Raw genomic sequence first — 20480 nt, 5'->3', positions numbered from 1 at the left:
GGAAGAAGACACCCTTAAGTGAATATAGGATAGGATCTGCTGAGAAGACACAACTATAAACAAACGAAGTCTGGAAGGCAAAGAAACCAACAACACTACTTCATCATTCCTCTGCTGCACGGAAAGCAAGAAGAAACGCACATTGCAGCAAGCGTCAACCTATTCCTCAATTGGACAGCCCACGGAGGGCAATCTGAGCCTACCAGCTATTGTAATAGCTGATTAATCTACCACTGCTTGCATGCGTTGCAAACCCAAGTTTTGCAGCTTGGGTGACGACTTGCACACAGCTTCATCTCAAGAAACATCTATGCATTCTTGTTCAAAAAAAAAAAAAAAAAGAGAGAGAGAAAGTGGGATAAAACACAAACTGGGCTTTTGTCACAAAGCACAATTATGGTAGCCTGTCAGCATTAAGGCTCTCCTCAGTCTGTACCTCACAAAGCGCTTAAGTGAAAGCATCAGAGATGTATTTTTCTACAGATGTTTGCATTTTCTCAAGACTAATTGCGTACACTAAACATTTCTTCTTATTCTTTACATTTGATCTGGGATTGCACCCCTTTTTACTGCACAATAAACTCTGACTGTATATAGAGTTATTAACTCTTAGTAACCTTTAATGCAGATCTCATTGTAGTATGTAATTGCTTTCAACATTAGGGTTTTAAGATCTTACTTTAAACTTCCTATAAAAGAAAAGTGAAGCATAAAAGGGCAAGGGCAAGCATTTTCAAAGCCTTTATTGATTCACGAGTTCTACTCGAGGTGTGTAACTTCTTCATCAATTTGTTCGCATTTAAAGTCAAGTGGACTGAATATATTTGCACATTAAAGAATAACATTCTCTTAACGGGTACTTGAAGAGCACGATCTAATGATTTGCTTGGCCCTAAGCAAAAATTTTAGTAGAGATGCTTCTTTCGATTAAAAAAAAAACAAGAAAGAGCTGGTTTTGTTTTCCAAACTTAACCACTCCAAAATTAAGAGCTGTCTCTCCTGCAGCCAAGCAAGTCAATGCAAATCAAAATAAAGGGTACCTCTTATACTTTCGATACCTGACAACAGCATCGAACAGCATACATTTTAATCATCTCCCATATTTAATGCCAAGCTCTAAAATTTTCTACAGGGGCAGTCAGACTTGCAAATTTTGCATTCAGGAGAAACCAGAAGTTTGTGTGTGGAATTTACCACTTAGTAAAAAGTCAGCATTTGGATTTTAGAATAAAAGCCATCACTTCACTTACCTAGAAGGACTGCAACAACTTCTTTTTTTTTTTCTTTTCAGTTTCCTGTACGCAAAAAAAAGACAAGTGAAGCAGAAGTGGTGTAATTCATATTCACCATTACAAACCGCTTTCAGAATTGTTCTGACCGACTGCACTTCTGTTATGCCACCACAGAATTTAACATTCCTATTACACTAAAACTGAAAAATGAACAGACTGCAGGAGGAAAAAATTGAAGAAACAATCCTCCTTAAAAAGGAAGTAGAATCACTAGCAAGTAGATTCTGTAACAGAATGAGTAGATTCTGGAAGATAGCTATAGGCTGTAGTCCCGGGTTTTTAAAGGATGCAAACCTCAAGAACTGGCCAAGAGGAGAATGGGAGCTCCTTCTTCAACACTGCCACCGTACTGCTTAGTGGAGCGGTTGTTCCACTTCCTTGAAGTCACGCGGTCTGTTTCAGAGAGTTCTGGGGAGGAAGAAGGCAATGCCTGTTGCATCAAGCTTTCTTCTTTTAAAAGCAGGCCTAACGTTGATGCTGTCAGTTACCAGTCTGTAACTGATGTCTAAGACAAACTGAGGAAGGTATGGAATTCAGTTCAAATAACTGAGAGGGAGAATATCTGGGTAAGAGGAAAAACGTGTGAGAAGTGAGGAAGATTGACCTAACAATTTCAAATGAGAAGAAGAAGAAATCCACTGGCCAGATAGTCACATGCACATAAATAAACCAATGAAGTTACTTGGGTTTTGCTGAAGGAACAAGCTTTTTACATAAGAAGGGACAATTCTGGCAAACCAGGAGCACTGACGGAATAAAAGAAACGTCCCTAGACCTAACAATTCCTGCTGGCTGAATATGACAGCTCCACCGTCAGCTCCCTGGCTTGGATATTTCTCAGAGGGGCTTGGATTAGTGGAAGCTTGTGCTATGTGAATACAGCTCTTACAGACAAGTAGAAAGCCAGGAAACCTCAGAAAGCACATATACAGGAATTAATATTCCCGAGATCTTTGTGCAACTTGTTTAGCAAGATATTAGCTTTTATGCCTTTACCAGCTCAATTACCTAAGTTTGAAAGTTTTAATACTGTCCATCAACCTAACAGACAATTATAAATCTAGTCTTTTGCAACTTCATTTTCAGCAAATTTAAAAAATCTTAATAAAGCTACCTCATTTTTACAGATCGCATCCTTTGAGTACATAACTGCATACAGTAATTAAGGGTTTGATTTTAAATCCTTAAACATACCAAGGACTATGCCACTGAAGCACTCTCGTAGCTCATTAAAACAGTGATGTATTTTTTTTCCTATAAGCAACAAGGTAAATGGCCACTGGCACTCACCCAGAAATGGAAACGCGCTATACTGTTCCCATTAGCTTACTGAAGACAAACTCCAATCTGAACTAGAGCTAATAGAAAAGTTCTGAGGTTGAGCTCCTGCTAAACAGCAACTGACACAAAAATCAATCAGATACAGTATGGCATCAACTTGAAACAAAAATATGAGCTATTGCATAGTTATAAAATATCGACTCGTATTTCTATCACCAGCTATATTCAGTGTCTCAGAGTGCTCCCTATTGATTTGAAACAAATATACTTAAGTTATGCAGGAGGATATGATAACTTGAAGTCTATTCATTATTACAGAGAGAAGTTAATGCTACTGAATCACGTTTACTCCTCTAAAAACAATCAGTGCGTTATTTCAATACAGAAATTCCAAATCGTTTTTGAACGTTGCAAAAATAAGAGAACTTTAAATGTCAGTAAAGGTTCTTGGAGCTTTGAATGTGCATTTGTAAGTTTATAAAGATTAGCGGGGGGTGGGGGGAAATAAAGAATAGCTGATGAAAGGAATTTTAGGCAGTAGATGGACCCAAATTAATAAGATGAAAAACACCATATTTCAGGCTGCTCAACGCTGTCACAAAGCCATGAGAAAAGTAGCATGAAAACAAAAATTATTCATAAAGTTATGCATGATTAATTCAGGACCTGAAAGCACCTTATGTTACGCACTGCACAGTTAAGAATCTTCTGGAAAAAGATGTACCAAAGGTGTTTGTATTTCTAGAATTCAAGTCAGGATGGAAATCTGACTACGCAATGAGGAAGATCAAAGAGCCAACTAGCTGATCAGGTGTTAGCATGCACTACCAACTGTAAAACAAACACACCCCTGAGGTTTTTTGAAAGCAGCTTCACCCCACGTGCACGTGAAGTTATTTTTTATTTATTTCTTTGGATGCATTACAAAAAGCAGTTTATGATAAAGTTGCTGTTTTTTTGGTTCTTGATGGTTTTTTTTTTTTTCAGTAAGGCTTCAATTGGTAAATAAATAAAAGAGAATCCAAGTGAATGCCACTAGTGTGTGCCTCTGAGGTGATGCCTGTAACCAGACCTTCATTAATGGACAGCAACTGATATTTCATTAGAAGACTGAAGACACTTCTACCTCACTGGAAACCGAAGACCACAAAGTTTTCCTCATCCTATAAACCAAAGTTGAACAGAGCATCCAATGCAGTCACAGCAGTTACTGAACCTTAACTTCAGGCACATCTGCTTTTTCCCCCTCCCCTTTCTTTTTTTAAATCAACTCTGTGTGCCTTTACACTCAGCAACAGCTCGAGAAGAGATTCACAGCCCTGAGTACAGTGTGACAAGATGACGACAAAGACATTCTAAAAGGCACAAGAGAAAACCGTAGGAGAAAATTCACTTTGCATTAGCTGCTTGCAAACCAGTGGATGAATCACAATTTCCAGCTCTAGTAGAGTTTTTTATCCTACACTGAAGCAGGTGACAGCATCTTTATTTGTAGAGAAAGATCGTTTCTGGAAGAAACTAGCAACGAAAAGCAAACGAGTGACATAGGTACGGGGTGAAACAAGGAAACGCACTGATGGAACCCCCTCCAAACAGAGGGGTGCAGGAAGACTGCAGCACGAACAAAGCTGCAGCAGCACAGCACCTGTACCCCAAGCCCACAGTCACACAGCACGGGGGCATGAAATATCTGTGCCTGAAACACCGTGCAACCATCAGTGCCTGAAGGCCCGCACTGTGCTACTTGCTTTTAATCCTCTGACAGCTTCGGAGACCTTTCATCAGGACAACCCTGGAGCCACAGGCACAGGCCGCGGCCCCGCCCGCACAAGAGGCGCTCGCCCCCGACCCCCCCCCACCGCTGAGCCCGGGCGCTGGACGCAACCCAAGGCCCCCCGGAGCCGCGGATGGACGCGGAGAGGCCTCCTCGGGGCCGGGGCTCAAGGCGAGCCCGGGGAAGCCCCCTGAGGCGAGGGCAAAGCCGGCGCAACCTCCGCCCCGCCGCCCCCGCCCGCTCGGCCCCTACCTGCGGCGGCGCCGGTGCCCTCCCGCCCGGCTCTAGGGGCAGCGGGAGCCGCAGGCCGCGGTGGGGGAGGGGGCTGCGGCGGCGCGGAGCCGCGGCGCCATATTACCGCCTCCCGGGAACCCCCGCCTACCGCTCGGCGGGGCCGCTCCCTCCCCTCCGCCCTCGGGGCGCTCCCCGCGGCCCGGACCCGGGCGCAGCGCAGAGGGCGGAGCCGGCACCTCGCCCGGCCGTGCCGCGCTCCTGTTTACAAACTCACCCGGGAACGCGGGCCGCGCCGCACATGAAAGGCCGGGTCCCCCACAGGCTTCCGTCACTTCTCGCGAGAGCACCGCCGACATCTCCGCGGGCCCGGCGGAACGCAGGTCACGTGGCGCAGAGGGGCGGGGCGAAGGGCGGGGACGCCGCGGATTGGGCGCCGCCGACGGGGCGGCTGCGGCTGCCTGTGTGGCCGGAAGCGGCGGGTGTCTGGGTGTGGCTGCGGCTAAGCAGGTGCCGCTCGGTGCGCACGTGGATGGGTGAGCACGCCGAGCACGGCGGCGGCTCCGAGGAGGAGGTGGGCGTTACACTTCCGTCCAGCGTCCAGAGCAGTCACAGCCCTACTTCTTCTTGCCAAGGATGAGTGAATGTGGCCAGCTTAACGTTCCAGCGGCCACATCTGGACAGCACACGTGCGAGGACAGCCAAGCCAAACAGTGCTCCTTCCACAGCCCGGCACGCTGTGCAGCACGGCTCGGAGGACTTGCACAGAAACAAAGTCCTGTCCTGGAGGGAGCTGCTGCAAGGGGCTGTGCTCAGTGACACTGCTCCAAGCACGTCACAGCCAAGCCTTGGGATAACCAGACCTTGCATTCAATTCAGATTTCTAACAACATAAGGCACCTAATAGTATGAATATCAAAAATCTTCCTGAAAAAAAACCCCACAACACCATTTACTTTAAGGCAGAACTCCTCATAACTTAAGTGTTGTGAAGGGCTCAAATGGGAGATACTGCAGAACGGAAGAGATCTCAGTGCTGTGCAGCTGTAAGCGTTCCTCACAGAGCAACTGAGAGCCACATAGGAAATAGGTAGTCTTTAGATTCAGATCTACCACCGCATGGCAGCATCAGTCCTAAACTTCAGAGAGATGCAAGCTCTGATGTAAGCCCTTATAGAGAGGATCGAGTCCTTTCATATAGCTCACTGCTGCACAATCACAGCTAAAACCCATCAGAAGAAGCCAATGACATTCGTCCACACCTTTACAGTTGTTTCTTCTGAGGAACACCCCATGTGTTTTTATAAGACCAAAGTGACTCAACCATTGAAGTGATCAACCAACTGGTGAAAGCAAGGGAAAGTGGAGGAACAGAGAGAGGGAGCCCATGTGCCCCCAAAATCATCCAGGTGTGAAAATCCACCTATCAATCATTTACTATATTGTCAATGAGGACAACATTGCCAATGAGGAAGATACTTTCCTGCATGAAGGTTTGTTTCTATGCTTTTTAAGACCATGATTTGTCTAACGATGAGAACCAATTCATCCAAATTTAGCATTACCTAACAGCTATTTTGGACCACTTTCAGCAGTATAGGAGTGATTTAAAAATCTGTCACACTTGGGGAGATGCTGCTACTAAGACAGGTTTCATACATGAAGAATGTTCTTCATACAAGGCTGATCATAGGGATCATGCTGACAGGGTGAACCACAATGGCAAACACAGGATGTACATTCAGCAATTGCCACGACTCGGACAGCTTTCTTATTGAAGTTCCAGAATAACAGTTAGCCAGAACTTCTCCCTACATTGAACACACAGCTAAACTTCATCAAAGTCTCATCACACACAAAGACAGATAAGCTTTAGGTTGGAATTCTAGTTATCTCCCTTTCATCCCAGGCAAACACACTGCATTTCAGCTCTGTAACAGCTTATGAGAATAGATTACTGTATTAAAAAATAACCAACACTGTGTGAGCATGACTACAGATGATAGCTACAACATGCATTTGTATTGTACATTTACCTGTATATTGCACTCATCAGATAGACAAATCAGTTTCTCCATATACCTGAGGTCAGGCTACTTACAGCTCATAGCAGATAGCTCCCTAGATTTAATTCCGTAACAGCAAGAAAGCAAAGCCTGTAAGCTTGTTCACCTTCTTCCAAAGGTCAGTTTGTAGTTGTTGAATGATCAGATTATTTAATATTCAAAGCCACCCAACCAATAAGCATGCAGTGGCACACAGTACATTGCTGTAAGTGGAGACAACACCTTAAGTGCATTAAGGTCGTTAGAAGATCGAAAGCATGAGAAGCAAAGCTTGCAGTGCAGGCATTTTGTTACTGGAAGTGCTTGGATCCTACTATTAAAAATCAGGTAGATGACAAATCTATACTAAATTAGGAAGCTGGACATTCTCCCTTTTAGTTAGGTAATGCCAAGAACGCTGTAGTTAAGAAAGAGTATAGAGTCCATGTGCCACAGCTAAAGGCTTTGGACCAATCTCAACCAATTCAGTTCACCCTGGATACTGATCAGAACCAAGTAGAAAACTTTTACTATGGTGATCAAAATTCATAGTGGAACTGACAACAGATGTAAACAGAACTTCCTTACCACTGTTTGAGGATTGTTTAGCTCATTCTACCATGGGGTGCCAAAACTCCCTGTGTGCCAGCTGATCTGGGGATTGGGGGGAGTGGAGAACATGAAGTTGTGCAAAGAAACAGCTCTGCATTTACCTGAAATAGGTAAAGGAACAACACCAGAAGTGTAACTTCTCACACTGCGTCAATGCATCCTTGGATTTTCCTACAATTAGTCACATTGATTTTACCAAACAAGTGACATTCCCACAAATATTATGCTTGACTTGAAGTCACTGTTTTGAGGGTCCTACACAGTATGTCACTATCACAAGATAAAATCATATCCTTATAAGAAAGATAATAAATGCAAGCAACAGGTTGACAGTTAAAGTCGTTATCTTTAATGAAATGACTTTGGAAATAGCATCAATTTCCACGACACCAACATTTTGGGAGTCCCATAAAATATGCAGGATTACATTCCAATGCCAATAGTACAGGCAGATCTCCTTTCACATGGCAAATAGGATCAAGAAAGCAACCATCAGACAGAAGAGACCCATAGCTTCAGACAGGGCGAATCCCAGGATAGCATATGAGAACAGCTGCTGCTTCAGAGAAGGATTTCTAGAAGAAAGTAAAGGTGTAATGTATTTTTAGCTTTAAGAAGTTTTTCATACTCAGCTTAATGTTTCTCACAGATTTACAATCTCATACTTGCCCTTACACAGATTCTATAACAGGAAATTCAGTAAATCCAAGCATAAGCTTTTTATAAGCAAGAATTTCATGGAAGACAAGTGACTTTGTTATTAAGTCTAGATCCAAATTATGCAGGTTACACATGACTTTTCCAAGTAAGTACAGCTCTTATGATTACATTCACCCTTAGCATTTACTTTCCTCCCGTATGGGAACTATTAGCACTACTATTTTTAAGTTGACTTCATATCTTTGTCATTACAACTATATTCTAAGGAAGCTGAAAACATTAAGTAGCTCACAGAAAAATCCAGGAACTGAAACCATCTAGACAAAATAAGTATGCAACAGATTGTTAATTAAAAAAAAAAAGCAATGCATTTCTCCAGGGCAAGGGGAGGACTTCTCAGCATAGCAGTATGTAGTAGTAGTCCACAAACTTTTACTGACATATTCACGCCTATTACAGAAGGGGAGACATTCGTTTTGAATGAAAAGCCACTTATGTTTCTTAAATCAAAAGATGAACTTACTTGTTTTCATCAGGGTTTTTTTAGAAAAACACCTTTATTACGACACAAGACTTAGGTCTTAACTGCTAGAGAGAATAATGAAGTAATGTCTGTTTTATACAGTTCCTCTTTAGGACATCTCCCTTCTTCTAGGGGAGAATCTAGGCTAGATTTTGAATTCAGTTCAGGAACTGAATGCTGGAACACTGGACTTCGATGACAAAAGCACTGATCAAGACTAACTCTTTTCTTTCATGTCTCTTCCCCATGCAGACAGTATGAAGTTCCAAATTTAACCACAGAGCCATCCTGTTGAATATACTGCAGCTTCACACTATTCCATTTAGCCATGTTTAACACTAGCAATTATTAACAGAATCTATCATGCCTCTGTCATCCTCACTACAATTTAGCTTACTGGGAATGCTGCATCAAGATACAACTGCACGTAATTCAACACTTGTATGCGAGAGATGGATTACCTGGCATAGCCAATGATTAGACTACCGAAGACCGTTCCAATACCAGCACCAGATCCAGCCACACCTACTGTGGCAGCACCAGCACCAATGAATTTGGCAGCAGTGTCAATGTCCCTGCTGACAGCACTAGTCTGGAATTCTCTAAGTGCTAGTTGGGAGACAGCGTTTTGGGCCCCATTAAGTGTGGATTTGCCCTAAGAAAACAAGACATGAAAAAGTAAAACATTATATTCAGACACAGACGATTTTTCATGATACAGCACTATCTCATAGTTACAAAAGTTGCATTAGAACCAGAGCCTAGTTACTCTTGCAAGCGATGAGACTATAGGAGTTAAAGACCAGAATGTTACCTGTTCACCTGACAGCAGTGAACATAAAATGCAAAGGACTTTTATTGAATGAAACAGCAGGTCAGCAACAAGTATTATTAAAGGTTGGAGTTAAAGCAAGCTTCAGAGCAGAGATATTTGCGTTAGTACAAGTGAACTCTAGGTTGAGAACATTTAGGCTCACCAGGTAATTTAGGAAGATACAGAATTTTGTTTATAAGGTACCTCTCCAGTCCTGACCTCTGGCCTAGAAAACACAGATGCTGAAATTGGTCTGTACAAGATTCTCGATCCAGCGCGGATCTGCAAGAGGAGGAAAAAAGTTAAGAAGTACTTGGCTACAACTGTCCTCATGGGATCTTCCGTAAGTTATTAAGGCTATTATCTGCTAAACCACTTGCCTTATTAGAATGACAACCACCTTCACCCAGCCAGATATACAGAAGAGCACACTGAAGCAAACTCCGCATGCAATTGGATAGCACTGTTTTCCAAAGCCATTAAAGCAAATAGCTACGCTATTCAGCGAGCACGCAGCACACTGAGAGGGAAGGGACCAAATCAGCAGCCACGTAAGAGCCAAACAGACGGGCAGGCAGCAACGTATGTTTTAGAACGGAAAAGTAGAAGCCACCAAAATGAATTCCCGAGCCGCTAAACGCACAGCCGCGGCCCGGGCTGGGAAACGCCGCGAGGCGCAAATGAATGAAGGCTCTCTCACACGAGGCCTGCGCGTGCCCTTGGGCTGCCAGCACTCTAAGGTCACAGCGGCCCTCGCACCAACTGCTTCCTGCAGCGGAGCCCTGCCCGCGCCACGCGAGCGGAGACGTTCTGCAGCGCGAAAGGACGTCGCGAAGGAGAAGAGCCCCTCGTCTCTCAAGGGCGAGAAGCCCGGCCCCAAGCGGGCCGGGCCTCGGCCTGGAGTTTGACCTAGAGCAGCGCTCCGGGCCCAGCAGCGCCGCAACCCCCCTCCCCCTCCGCGCCCCTCACCTTGGCCGAGGGCCCCACCGAGGATGCGGGAAGGAGACCGCGACCCCGCGGCCGAGAAGCCCCCGCCCCGCCTCGGCCCGAGGGGCCCGCCCGGCTCGGGCGCCCCGCGGCAGCCCCGCCACCCCGCGGCAGCGCAGGCGGAGTGGAAGAGCGAGCCCGCCCGCGGGGCCGGGGGCGACCCACTCACCAGGGCGGGCGAAGCGGCGAGCTTGGCGCAGGCGAACATCTTAGCGGGCGGGCGGCGTCCCCGGGGCCACGATCCGGCGTCTCTGCGAAGAGAGGGAAAAGGTGAGCGGGCCGCGACGACGGCGATGGGGGCGGATGCCGCGGCCGGCGCTCACCCTCTGCGGCTGCCGCTCCTCAGGGCTGACGGGCTGAGCGCGGCTGTGCGCAGGCGCGGCGGGACCGGCGGCGGGCGCCCGGATGCGGCGCGACGGAAGAGGAGGGAGCGGCGCCAAGGTCACTTTATGCCGACGCCATTGGCAGCGGCGGGGGGCGCGAGCCTCGCCACGCCCCCCGCTTGACCACGCCCCCTTTAGCCACGCCCCTTTAGCCACGCCCCCTCGTCGACAGCCCCCTCCTTCGGCCGCGCCCCCCGCCCGCTCTGAGCTCCCCCCCGCAGGGCTGCAGGCCGCTCGCTGCGCGCTCTCTGCCTCCGGGCCCTCCCTGGGTTACACGGAGCCCCAGCGACCGAACAGCACAGTTCACATCTGCCTCTTGCATCCTTGTTGGGGTGTTCTCCCATCCTCCAGCTGACACCGTGCCTTCCGTCATCGCGTACTTTTCTGTCGGCTCCCACAACCAGGCTGCAGTCTCACCGGTGCTGTACGTTTTCTGTCACGATTCCCACTCTGGAACGCTGTGCAAAAACACATTCATACGCTGCTTGATCTGAGCAGCATCAACACCACCATTAAGCACCTGTTAATTGTTGCACTTAAGGCATAACAGCTGATGCTACATTTTACATCCAGCTCAGCTGTTGCTTTTGGGAGGGGTCAGATGAGCAGTTATTGATCTCCAGGGTCCTCACTCAGCTTAATTCAAGCAGGTCTCCATTAAAAAGGGCTTCTGTTAACCTCACTCTGTTTCCTATCTGTATAAAACGCTGCTGGGTCCCCAGTGAGGTGTACCAGAGAACGGTGCAATTTGTTTGCTCAGCGTGCATTTAAAACCCTTAAGTTCTACAGGGAGTTGGGTCTGGCGTGGGCATCTCACCTATAAGCTGGCATTTCTGGCTGAGGTGTGTGGGCTGGCTTCTCTCCAGGCACAGACTAACGTTGTAGAGCGGGTCAGAAGAATGCATCTAGAAATCCAACAAGCCACGTGCTGTACAACGTCAAATAAACGGCTGTGGCCAGAGTGCTTTGCACCAAAGGCTCTGTCAGTATCCTACGTTCGTAATTAATAGCTCACAAGAGATGGATGTCAGTTGATATGCGCCGAAGGAGAAATCTTGTCTAATCAGGAGAAATCCCACTGTCCAAAGTCTAAGTAGGCAGTTCTCTTAGATCAGAACCTATTCTTTGGGGTTAATTTTTACCTCCCGGAGGTGATTAGTGCCTCCCAGCATGTCACGCACTCACACCAGTCTTAAAAAAAAAAAAAAGACTGCTTTGAGGAAGAGATGTGTCTGGAAAACCACCATATTCCAATAGTCCTTACCAGCTGGAAGAGCACCAAAGGGTAAAATGGGATCAAAAGCCTCCTGAGAATGTCCTGATGTCTGTGAATTGCTTTAAAATGGAGAATGGCGTTACTGCCTCAGGGTGAGCTGTCCAGAGCTTCTGTAGTTATGCAGGACATTGATTGCTACTGATGTATAAAGTCAGGGGTTGTCGCTGTCTAGCCCATGTTTCAGCACACAGTATCTCACACCTCTCCCATTTGCTCCTGTGTGGTCGACTTACCAATCACAACTAACAGATAACGTGAGCAATAGCTTGTGGGAGGAAGCTATATAGAGCAGAATTAATATGCTGTGGGATATTTAAAATGACTTAGCTCTGGAAAGAAGGAATAAAGCCATTATCATATGGCTCTGCTGTAAGTAGAATTTCTCTTGGTAGTATGCTGTCCAGACCCGTTTGCTTTATTGAATATCAGCTGTTGGCAAATCCTGCCATAAGCAGTGCTGGCAGTTTTAATTGCTGACTTGGCTGGATTGGAAGTGATGTTTCACACGAAAGCAGACAATAGAAGTTTGGGGTTTTTTTTTTCTTTCTTTTCATCATTGTAAAGTTCTCTTAAACACAGAAAAGGGAGAATCTGCTTCTTGAGTGATCTTTGTGCCCCAGAGTACTTACCCAAGCTATTTTTTTTTTTTTTTGCTTAGATTCATTTTCTTTTAGTCTCAACAGCTCTGTTCAGTGAAGAGCTGAAGGCAATTAATAACATAGGGCTAATTTAGAGCATTCTGCTAACCATTCATTGATTATTTTAACACCACAGTCCTAGAAACTGATGGCATGAACTACAGAACAAAACAGCAGACCGTGTCTGTACTTAGCAAGACTCTGGATGTATATGAATCCTATCAAGAGCTCTAGTACGATTTGAATCAAAAATCACAGTAATCCCAGCTATGTCATTTTTGGGTCTCTAAGATCTGCTTTAAATTACAGAATGATTATATGTATATGGTCTACTACTACAGTAGCCATTACACATCAAAATGAAGAGTCGTCGAGAAGAAAACTACTCTGCTACAGCAGAAACTGAGCAAAGGAAGATGTCCTCACCTTCATCCTACTTACTGGATTCTGTTGGAAAGTGAGACCAAGGCTCCAAAGCAGCCCTACCCAGAAATGGGGGTAGAATCACTCTCACCCTGGACAGTAAAACCCTGTTGTCCCGCATTCACGTCCTGCTGGTTGGTTTCAGGATGCTGTATGCCAGTAAAAATATTCAGTACCGCAGCCACTTTTATAACTCTTTCATAAAGCCCAGCATGGCATGTGGAGGAAGACCTCAAAAATTCATTTTTTATGTCAAGAAAAAATATGAGTTTTCTGAGATAACAACCTGATTACGTATTTGTATTTGCAGTACACAATGCTTAACAGGTTGACAAACAGTTTCACTTTACGTTTCCCATCTATTAGTCCACATGTGTTACGGTCGCCACCTTCAGGTCACATTTTCATGTGTTTAAAGATTGCTATCAGGTATCTACCCAATATTTCTTTGAATTTTGCTGCTTTTCATCAGAAATCATCTACTGATATTGGATCAAATTATTTATTATAAAGACGAAGAAAATTCAAAGCCTACGGAATTAAAGTGTCTCTTAGAACGAGAACTCCTGTAAGTGAGGTGTTTTCCTCAGGTGATTCACGTGTTGCCCACGGATGGTTCAATCTGTCTCTGTGCTGTGCTGCAAAAAAAGCCTAGCTGATACCTGAAACGGTCACTTGGGTGATTGGGTAGCACACATAGATACATTGCTAGATTACAGTGTGTCACTAAGATTAGAGTAAGCCCAGCAATGCATTAAACATCTTTTCTAACAGAAAACGCAGTTCAGCTGTAAATTGGCAACACTGACTGCATGGTTTAGAGCGCAAAGCTGGCAACACAAATACACCACAGATCCAGAGAACAGCACAGGCAGCTGAGATTTTGGCTGCAGTAGAGGCACCGATTCCAAAAGTACCCATCAACTTTGGCTGCTGAAGTTGAAGACGCCATAAGCAGAGAAGTGTTTCACCAGTGGGCTCTTTTGGAAGCATGGACTTTCTGTGTACGGAGAATGATCAGATTCATAGTTTTTAACAATATTACCTAAGCTGTTTGTAAGATTTTGTACTTGGTGCTTCTCAGAATCATTTGGCTCTGGGCATGTGTTTGTGGGGGCTATATTTTTGTTGTTGGTAAGGTGAAAAGAGAAACAGAAAAAGTCCTCAGAAACACAGCAATTACCAATTTCCAGTTAGGGATTAAATCAGTTTTTGAATAACTTATAATGTATAACAATAAGTGACTCTGGGCTGTTTCTCCCTCTCTGCAGAGTGTAGATCCAGCTTATAGTCCCTGGTGGGAGGGAAGATGGAATCATAGCCATTAATGCATGCAAGATTCACCTGCTTAATTGTAAACGACGTACCTCCCCAGTACGGGTCTCAATTCTCTCATTCTTGCAGACTGCTTTGGGATCAGTGCCCAAAAAGAAGCGATAAAGACAGAACATCCATTAACATCCCAAAGCCCTGGGTCTGATGGCCCAGCAGAAAGCCTGTAGGATGGCACTGAGCCTGAGCCTGGCCCTGCCATGCTGCTGCCAGTCTGAGCCTGCGGAAATAGTTGTTCACTTCAGCTGGCAACTGCCGTGCTTTGCATGGCTCAGGCGGGCTATTTTTAAATAGCCGTAATTAATTTTGCTCACAGCTACAAAAGAGATCATATATTGTTATGTCCTGTACCTAAAGCACAGGAACTCAGACAGCCCGCCCTGCCTGCATCCTGCCCCCGGTGCTCAGACCCGAGGCACACACCAGTCCTTGGCACGCCTGCGCTCGGCCCCATCTGCCGTGCTGGCCCTGTTCCCACTCAGAATTAGCTATGCCAATTTCAGCAGGGCAGAGGTGCTAACCAAACATGGCTTTAGAGGGACAGCTTTCAGAGCGCAGTGAGAGCCATTCCTTTTGCCAGCAGATCCCGCTGTTTGCAAATAATTCCAGCTTAAGGCCACATGCTTCGTTACGTGGGATCACATCTGTAGATGCTTGGAGGCATTATTAAAAAAAAAAATTAAAAAGAAATCAACAAATGTCTTCAGTATTTCTCTTTCAGTTTGGCGTGGTGCTTGGAATTCTGCATGTGGAGAGTGCTCTGCTCCTTGTTAACAGGAGAGAGCCATCAGCTGCTACGTACTCCGTACTGCAGGGCCCTGCAGCAAAGCGGAGGCAGCAAACTGCAGGAGCTTAGCAGAGCTGCACTGCTTTTTCCAGCAGCCCTCAATTGCTTTGTGCCTGAGGTCAGGATGACAGAGCATTGCCTTTTTGCACTGCAGTTTTTGCCTTTCCTGATTCTGGACAAATTTGCAAAAGGCATGTCTGAGCCCCACCCGATTCCAAAGCAGCATGCATATAAGACAAAATTAACGCTGCTTAGTTAACAGTTTATCATATAAAAAGAGTCTGCATATGACCTATGAATACTATAATAATATATGATAACATTGACACCGTAGTAGTATATTATAGCTGCACCTGACTCCTTTTTTTTCCCCCCCGAACAGGTTACTTGTGTTAGCAGAATTACTCTATGAAGCCAGAAATGACTTAGGAAAGTGCAAAATCTGTTCCCAAGCTTCACCACCACAGATCACCGAGCTCAAATTTAAAATACAACCTTATAGCTAAGAATATTTTGCCCAGAGTTCTCCAAAAGGACTTTCTGGAATAAGATAAGATTTGGTGCAGGTAATTTCCAGGCAGACTTCTCTAGTTCTAAGTAGTGGCTTATAGACAATTTGCTATCTAGACAGGATCTGTGGCAATGAAACCCAAAAGCCCACCTCCCCCGGTGTTAGCAAAGCACCTACAACTATTGTAAAACTTTATTTAACATCTCCCTGAAACAACATTGAATTTAAGAACATGTAGAAAAGTTAAATTTTTAAAGGTCTTAGGCTTTTCAAGGGTTAGGGTAGCAAGAAGACATCAGAATTAGAAAATTCTATTGAGAATCAAGGTCTAGAGTTACAAAATATTTTACTAAGTGTACGTTTCAGGTTAGCAATGTGTATCTCTGGTCCTATTTTCCTTGATGCAGGTTGATGAAATCAGGTACAGTTAACAAGATTTCATAGGCTTTTCAGTACACTTAATGTATATTTCCTATGATATTGAAAAGTCAATCTGCAAAATACGACACTGATCTCAAGAAATGAAAATAGCTAGCCTCATTTCAGAGCACATTAGCACATTGCTGTATCATTTGCTCCCAGCATCTCTCGCTTGTTTTCTCCCCTTCGTTTTTGACAGCTCACCTGGCATTCTGGAGCAGAGCACAGTTTTGTTTTCCATACCATCTGATCTCAGAGGCACTCCTTTTTTTTTCTTCTTTCCCTTAGCTCCTAAAAACATTCCCTCATAGTTCTATTAATGGCCTGGCTTACAGACAGCTGTTAGCATTCCCAATTACCTCACATACCAGTCAATTTTGTGTTCTTTCAGAGAGTTAACATTGATATCACAACTACAAAGTGGTCTTCCCAGCAGCGCCCCATCCAGGATCTTGGTTACTGTGCTCCTTGGAGATCACCTGTGCCACGTGTGAGATCTGGCTCCTGGGGGCTCTTGCAGTTTTGTGTGAGCTGTAATTCGATTGATAAGTACCAACCACAAGGGCAAATAGAATGGCTGCCTGGTCAAGTGTCAGCTGTGAGGGCTGCAGTGAGCATCCAGCTCGTTATCCCAACATCCGAACCCCACCACTAGAACCAAGGTGGTCTATGGCACTCCAGCCAGGGAGCACCGAAGGGCAGCACATGCCTGGGTAGCAGGATAGCTGCTGGGAGAAGCGACCTGTGTTCCTACAGCTCACGAGCTTCACCTCGTTGAAACTACTATCTCAGGAACACCAATAATTAGAGACGCATACGCTTGCTAATTTGACAAAGACATGGCTGGCTTGCACAGATTCATGTCTGGATAGTGCTTTTAATGCCTCTAAAATGACTAATAGTGTGTATACATAGTGACATCCAGTGTTCAGTCAGATCAACCACAGGTCTGTACTCCGTAAGGTCATTCAATTAGAAGATTTATTACAGACCCTATTTAAAATGCCCGTGTAAAGATACTAGGCTAATCTGAATATTAACTACCTGCCAACTTCAACACACCTCCACAATAAAAATTTCCTTCCTGACTTGTTGGGGAACAAAAATGGTGTGGCTCTTGTATAATGCCTTAACTTTCTCTTTTTATGACAGCAAGCGTCTGATTATTCCCAGGTGCTCCTGAATTCTTCTTTCTCTGCTCCTGTTGCTGTGAATGTGGCCATTAAAGCAGCCCTCATAAAGGATGTGTTCACCACTTCCTCCGCTGCCTGTCTCTTAACATAGCCACAAGTTCACCGTCTTCCATCCACATTAATTCCCTGAGGTATCCGCACAGTGTTTGTGTTGACTGCCTTAATTTTGATCTTCTCTAATCATTCCCTGCCAGATGGTAGTTAAAGTTTAATGGTCCCTGTAAAAATAGTTCCCTTTCTTCTTTTAATCAGTCACGTGTGTTTGCTTAGCTAACTGTTAGATGTTCAGAAAGCACGAAGGGACCACCAACACAATTCCTTCAGAATATACATCCGTGCTGTGATTTCAGCATTATGCAAAAGCAAAGGGTTACAGAGTAGGTGAGGTTCCTGGAAATCAGCATGGGCTACGTAGCTCTGTTCTTTTTTGTTGTTGTTTTTTTCCCTATGTTTCTTTAGATGTATTAAAAAAAAAAATAGTAGTGATTTGTGACATTTCACATAATCAAATGCAAATCACCTTTGGTATTTTCCAGGCTGTTGTGTTTGTATGTGCTGTGCTAGATAGCACGAGGGTTGTGTTTTTTGGGGTTGCTTGAGCAATGCGTTTAGGCACATACTGGGTTTGGAGCAGACGGGTATGACTAACAGTAACAATGTCTCCAACAAGGCGCTTGGCATGTGCTTCCCATCGGGTCCAGGAGGAGCTCCCATGAAGTTATTTACCTCCTCTGTGTTTGAGACTGCGTGTCGACACCTACTGACATTCAGCCTGAATTTCACCAGTATCTATTTACTTGACCTAAGCCCGTGAGAGGTTTGGGCATTTTGCTGAATCAAGAATTTAATTCAATTGCACATTCATGCTACGCCTAAGTAGCAAACTGCTTTACAAGAAAATGGTTTAAGTCATATCAGATACCTATAGAGTGCACAGGTAGCATTGCACCACTGAGGAATATAGAGTCTGGAAAAGTGATAGGCTAGAAGCTGAATCCATCTCACAGTGCTGCCAGAGGAAGGAGTGCTGTTGAATTTAGCAGAGGTTGGATCAGGTCCTGAATGTCTTGCCTAAAGCAATACAGGAAACATGTAGCAGAGCCACTAACAGAACCCAGATCTCCTGATTCAAATTAGACTTCTTCTATATCCAGCATCTGTGTATACTACAACTGGGTGTGTCACTGTGGCCAACATAGGCGACATCCTGGATTAGGGCTCACGTCAGGATGCCTGCAAGCTGCAGGCTTCACGCTGCCGAAACACCTCAGGTACATGACCCAAAGAGAGAGTGAAAAGCATCTTGTAGTTTCCTTCCCAGTAGACAATAGAGCAAACGGGGACCCTCACATCTTCTGCCAAGGCGTGTATGAAGAGCCACCTCCCAGACAAGGCACCAGATATGACAAAGTATGCACTACAGTGCAAAGAGTGTTTTAAATGGGAGCGAAGGAACTCAATTGTAAGGACTTTCCGATCACCTCAGTGCTGACTGCCTGGAAGCTGGACAACAAAGAGAGTTGCTGTGGCTTCAGTTCTTCCTGTTACATCTTAATTAGCAGTGAGTAATGTGGTTCTAGCATAACAGAAATAGCTATGACATTTTACTTTAAAATTTGACCCAAAAGGAAAAATTCCTGTGCTTCAGCTAAGTATTTTTCCTTGGTTCCTTTTTACATGCAGCTTCTTTGGGAAAGAACTAAGCCAGAGTGCGGAGGAGTAGATGGTACTGTGTTTGATAATAACCAGATGACCTCACTGAGATCAGTGCCTCGGGGTACTAGATGCTGGAAAATATGTCATAAAAGCCAGTCCCTGTGCAGAGGAACGTGAAGTCTAAATGCTCAAGCTATTTTGTAAATCTGGGACACAAGAGGTTGATTTGCCCAGTGTCAGACTGTGGCAGTTGCTAGTGACTCACTCCTGATCTCCTGTGCCTTAGCCAATGGCCTTAACCCCACCAGCATCCTTCTTCTTTATTTATATTTAATTAAAATGGCAGCAGAGTCCAGCTTAGCTGAATTTCCATATGTCTGAGCTGTAAAATCTGTCAGCTGTGGAAAAGTGGACATACCTTTATTTTTTTCTCCCTTGGTTCTCTCGCCTATTTCCACGTCAGAAAAACATTCACTGTTTCCTTCCCTGCTTGGCTGAAGACTGCAAGCACATAAGCGATCAAAATAGAGCTTGCTGGGCTGATGATGGCTAATAGCAGGTATCAAAGTGAAGGCGTCCCCCACGGACACAACCCATCATGGTTGGGCTGGTGCCCAGCTCATAGGAGGGAACATGAGCCTTTCACATGGAAAGGGAGACAAATTGCATCTAAACACCCTAATGATGATAATGTAGAGAGACAGATGTGGTAACTGAGTGTTAGAATCCCTCCATACGCTCTTCTATTATCCGATCGCATTATGTACTATTGACTAGTACAAGCCAGATGCAAAAGCAGAATGTTATTTGAATTTATCCTTTGGATTTCTCCAGGTGTTTATTGCTCAGACATAGATAGAAATGTTTTCCAGTGGTGAACTGACACAAAGGTCATTTCTATGAGCTCATGCAAAGAGTGCAGTGGAGAGCTCTCAATGGCATTTGCTTTAGTGGCACAACTTCTGTAAAAACATCGACCTACAAAAAGCGAGACAAATACAGCTCAGAAATCCTCACTCTGTGTCTTTGCCCCAGATGTGACCACTGACACCTTTGCAAAGAGAGTGCCATGCACGGGAACTGTAACTCAGAAGTGGTGTGGATCTGCTTTACATAAATGTAAATGCCTTAATGATTTCAGAAGGTTAAAGGAAGCATAGGAGGGAGTAGAGGACTGACTGCCAAGTCGGAGCATGGAGAATATGTAGCAACCACACAGAAAATTTATACACCTGGTATAGCATACACCAGTTGTTAAGGCAAGAAGCCAAAGGTAATGAGCACCGTGAGCATTATGAGAGCTCCTTCTTGGCCCGGCTTCTTGTCTGTAATTGAAGCACTATCCTCTACTGATCCTTCAGGTGCTATCAGAGTGATTTTCTCCAGGCTTCAGGAGAGAACCGGTCCCTGAAGAGGGGAGGAAACTTTTTTTTACATTATAGCTCTGTGCTGGAGGAAAGCTACGGATGCAGCTCATGAGTATTCTTAATAGTTTTCATAGAAAGTGGAATTCCTAAGTGAGACTTCAATTTTAATTTAGGAAGTGATTTTTATGTGTGCTGTAAGATCAATGGAAAATCGTATATGAGTTTGCATGTTTGTGTTCTTAGAACCTGTCCTTCACAAATTGTACATTAATGGT

At 44.8% G+C, this 20480-nt stretch overlaps 2 protein-coding genes and 1 long non-coding RNA gene across 22 annotated transcripts in view; all 3 read right to left on the bottom strand.

Annotated features, from left to right (window-relative positions):
* ATF2 (activating transcription factor 2) overlaps positions 1 to 4981 on the bottom strand; it is a 51746-nt gene extending 46765 nt beyond the window's left edge. For 3 of the 18 annotated variants that reach the window (XM_046943430.1, XM_046943433.1, XM_046943437.1), the window contains exons 1-2: positions 4600 to 4959; positions 1251 to 1295 (exon numbers count right to left, since the gene is read on the bottom strand). The gene's annotated coding sequence lies outside the window, so the exon portion shown is untranslated. Of the gene's footprint in view, positions 1 to 1250; positions 1296 to 1586; positions 1701 to 4599 lie in introns of all 18 variants that reach the window. The other 15 variants (XM_046943428.1, XM_046943438.1, XM_046943435.1 and 12 more) reach the window with 9 other exon arrangements.
* A 2580-nt stretch (positions 4982 to 7561) lies between these two features.
* Positions 7562 to 10715, bottom strand: ATP5G3 (ATP synthase, H+ transporting, mitochondrial Fo complex subunit C3 (subunit 9)). Of its 3 annotated transcripts, none has more exons than NR_102686.2 (5): positions 10543 to 10715; positions 10389 to 10470; positions 9396 to 9514; positions 8880 to 9073; positions 7562 to 7810 (listed from the first exon to the last, which is right to left on the bottom strand). NR_102686.2 is itself a non-coding variant. In NM_001277855.2 (5 exons), exons 2-5 carry the CDS (start codon positions 10425 to 10427, stop codon positions 7696 to 7698), a joined length of 426 nt encoding a protein of 141 aa, NP_001264784.1. In that variant the 5' UTR covers positions 10428 to 10470; positions 10543 to 10597; the 3' UTR covers positions 7562 to 7695. The 3 variants fall into 3 exon arrangements, 2 of the variants coding, with proteins under 2 accessions (NP_001264784.1, NP_001264785.1); NM_001277855.2 differs by having other exon boundaries at positions 9437 to 9514; positions 10543 to 10597; NM_001277856.2 differs by having other exon boundaries at positions 9452 to 9514; positions 10543 to 10597.
* A 5032-nt stretch (positions 10716 to 15747) lies between these two features.
* Positions 15748 to 20480, bottom strand: part of LOC112532793 — a 34592-nt gene continuing 29859 nt past the window's right edge. The window contains exon 9 of the long non-coding RNA XR_005861755.2: positions 15748 to 20245. This is a non-coding gene — a long non-coding RNA (uncharacterized LOC112532793). The remainder of the gene's footprint in view (positions 20246 to 20480) is intronic.

This window comes from Gallus gallus, chromosome 7 (assembly GCF_016699485.2).
Source record: "Gallus gallus isolate bGalGal1 chromosome 7, bGalGal1.mat.broiler.GRCg7b, whole genome shotgun sequence".
Lineage (NCBI taxonomy): Eukaryota > Metazoa > Chordata > Aves > Galliformes > Phasianidae > Gallus > Gallus gallus.
This window is presented reverse-complemented; position numbering and strand designations above follow the sequence as displayed.

Coding starts and splice junctions, on each gene's coding strand:
- ATP5G3 (NM_001277855.2), bottom strand. CDS start 10,427: ATGTTCGCCTGCGCCAAGCTCGCCGCTTCGCCCGCCCTG. Junction 9,515..10,388: donor TCGCCGCTTCGCCCGCCCTG/GTGAGTGGGTCG, acceptor CTCCTCTTGCAG/ATCCGCGCTGGATCGAGAAT. Junction 9,074..9,436: donor CAGAGGTCAGGACTGGAGAG/GTACCTTATAAA, acceptor TTGTTTTCTTAG/GGCAAATCCACACTTAATGG.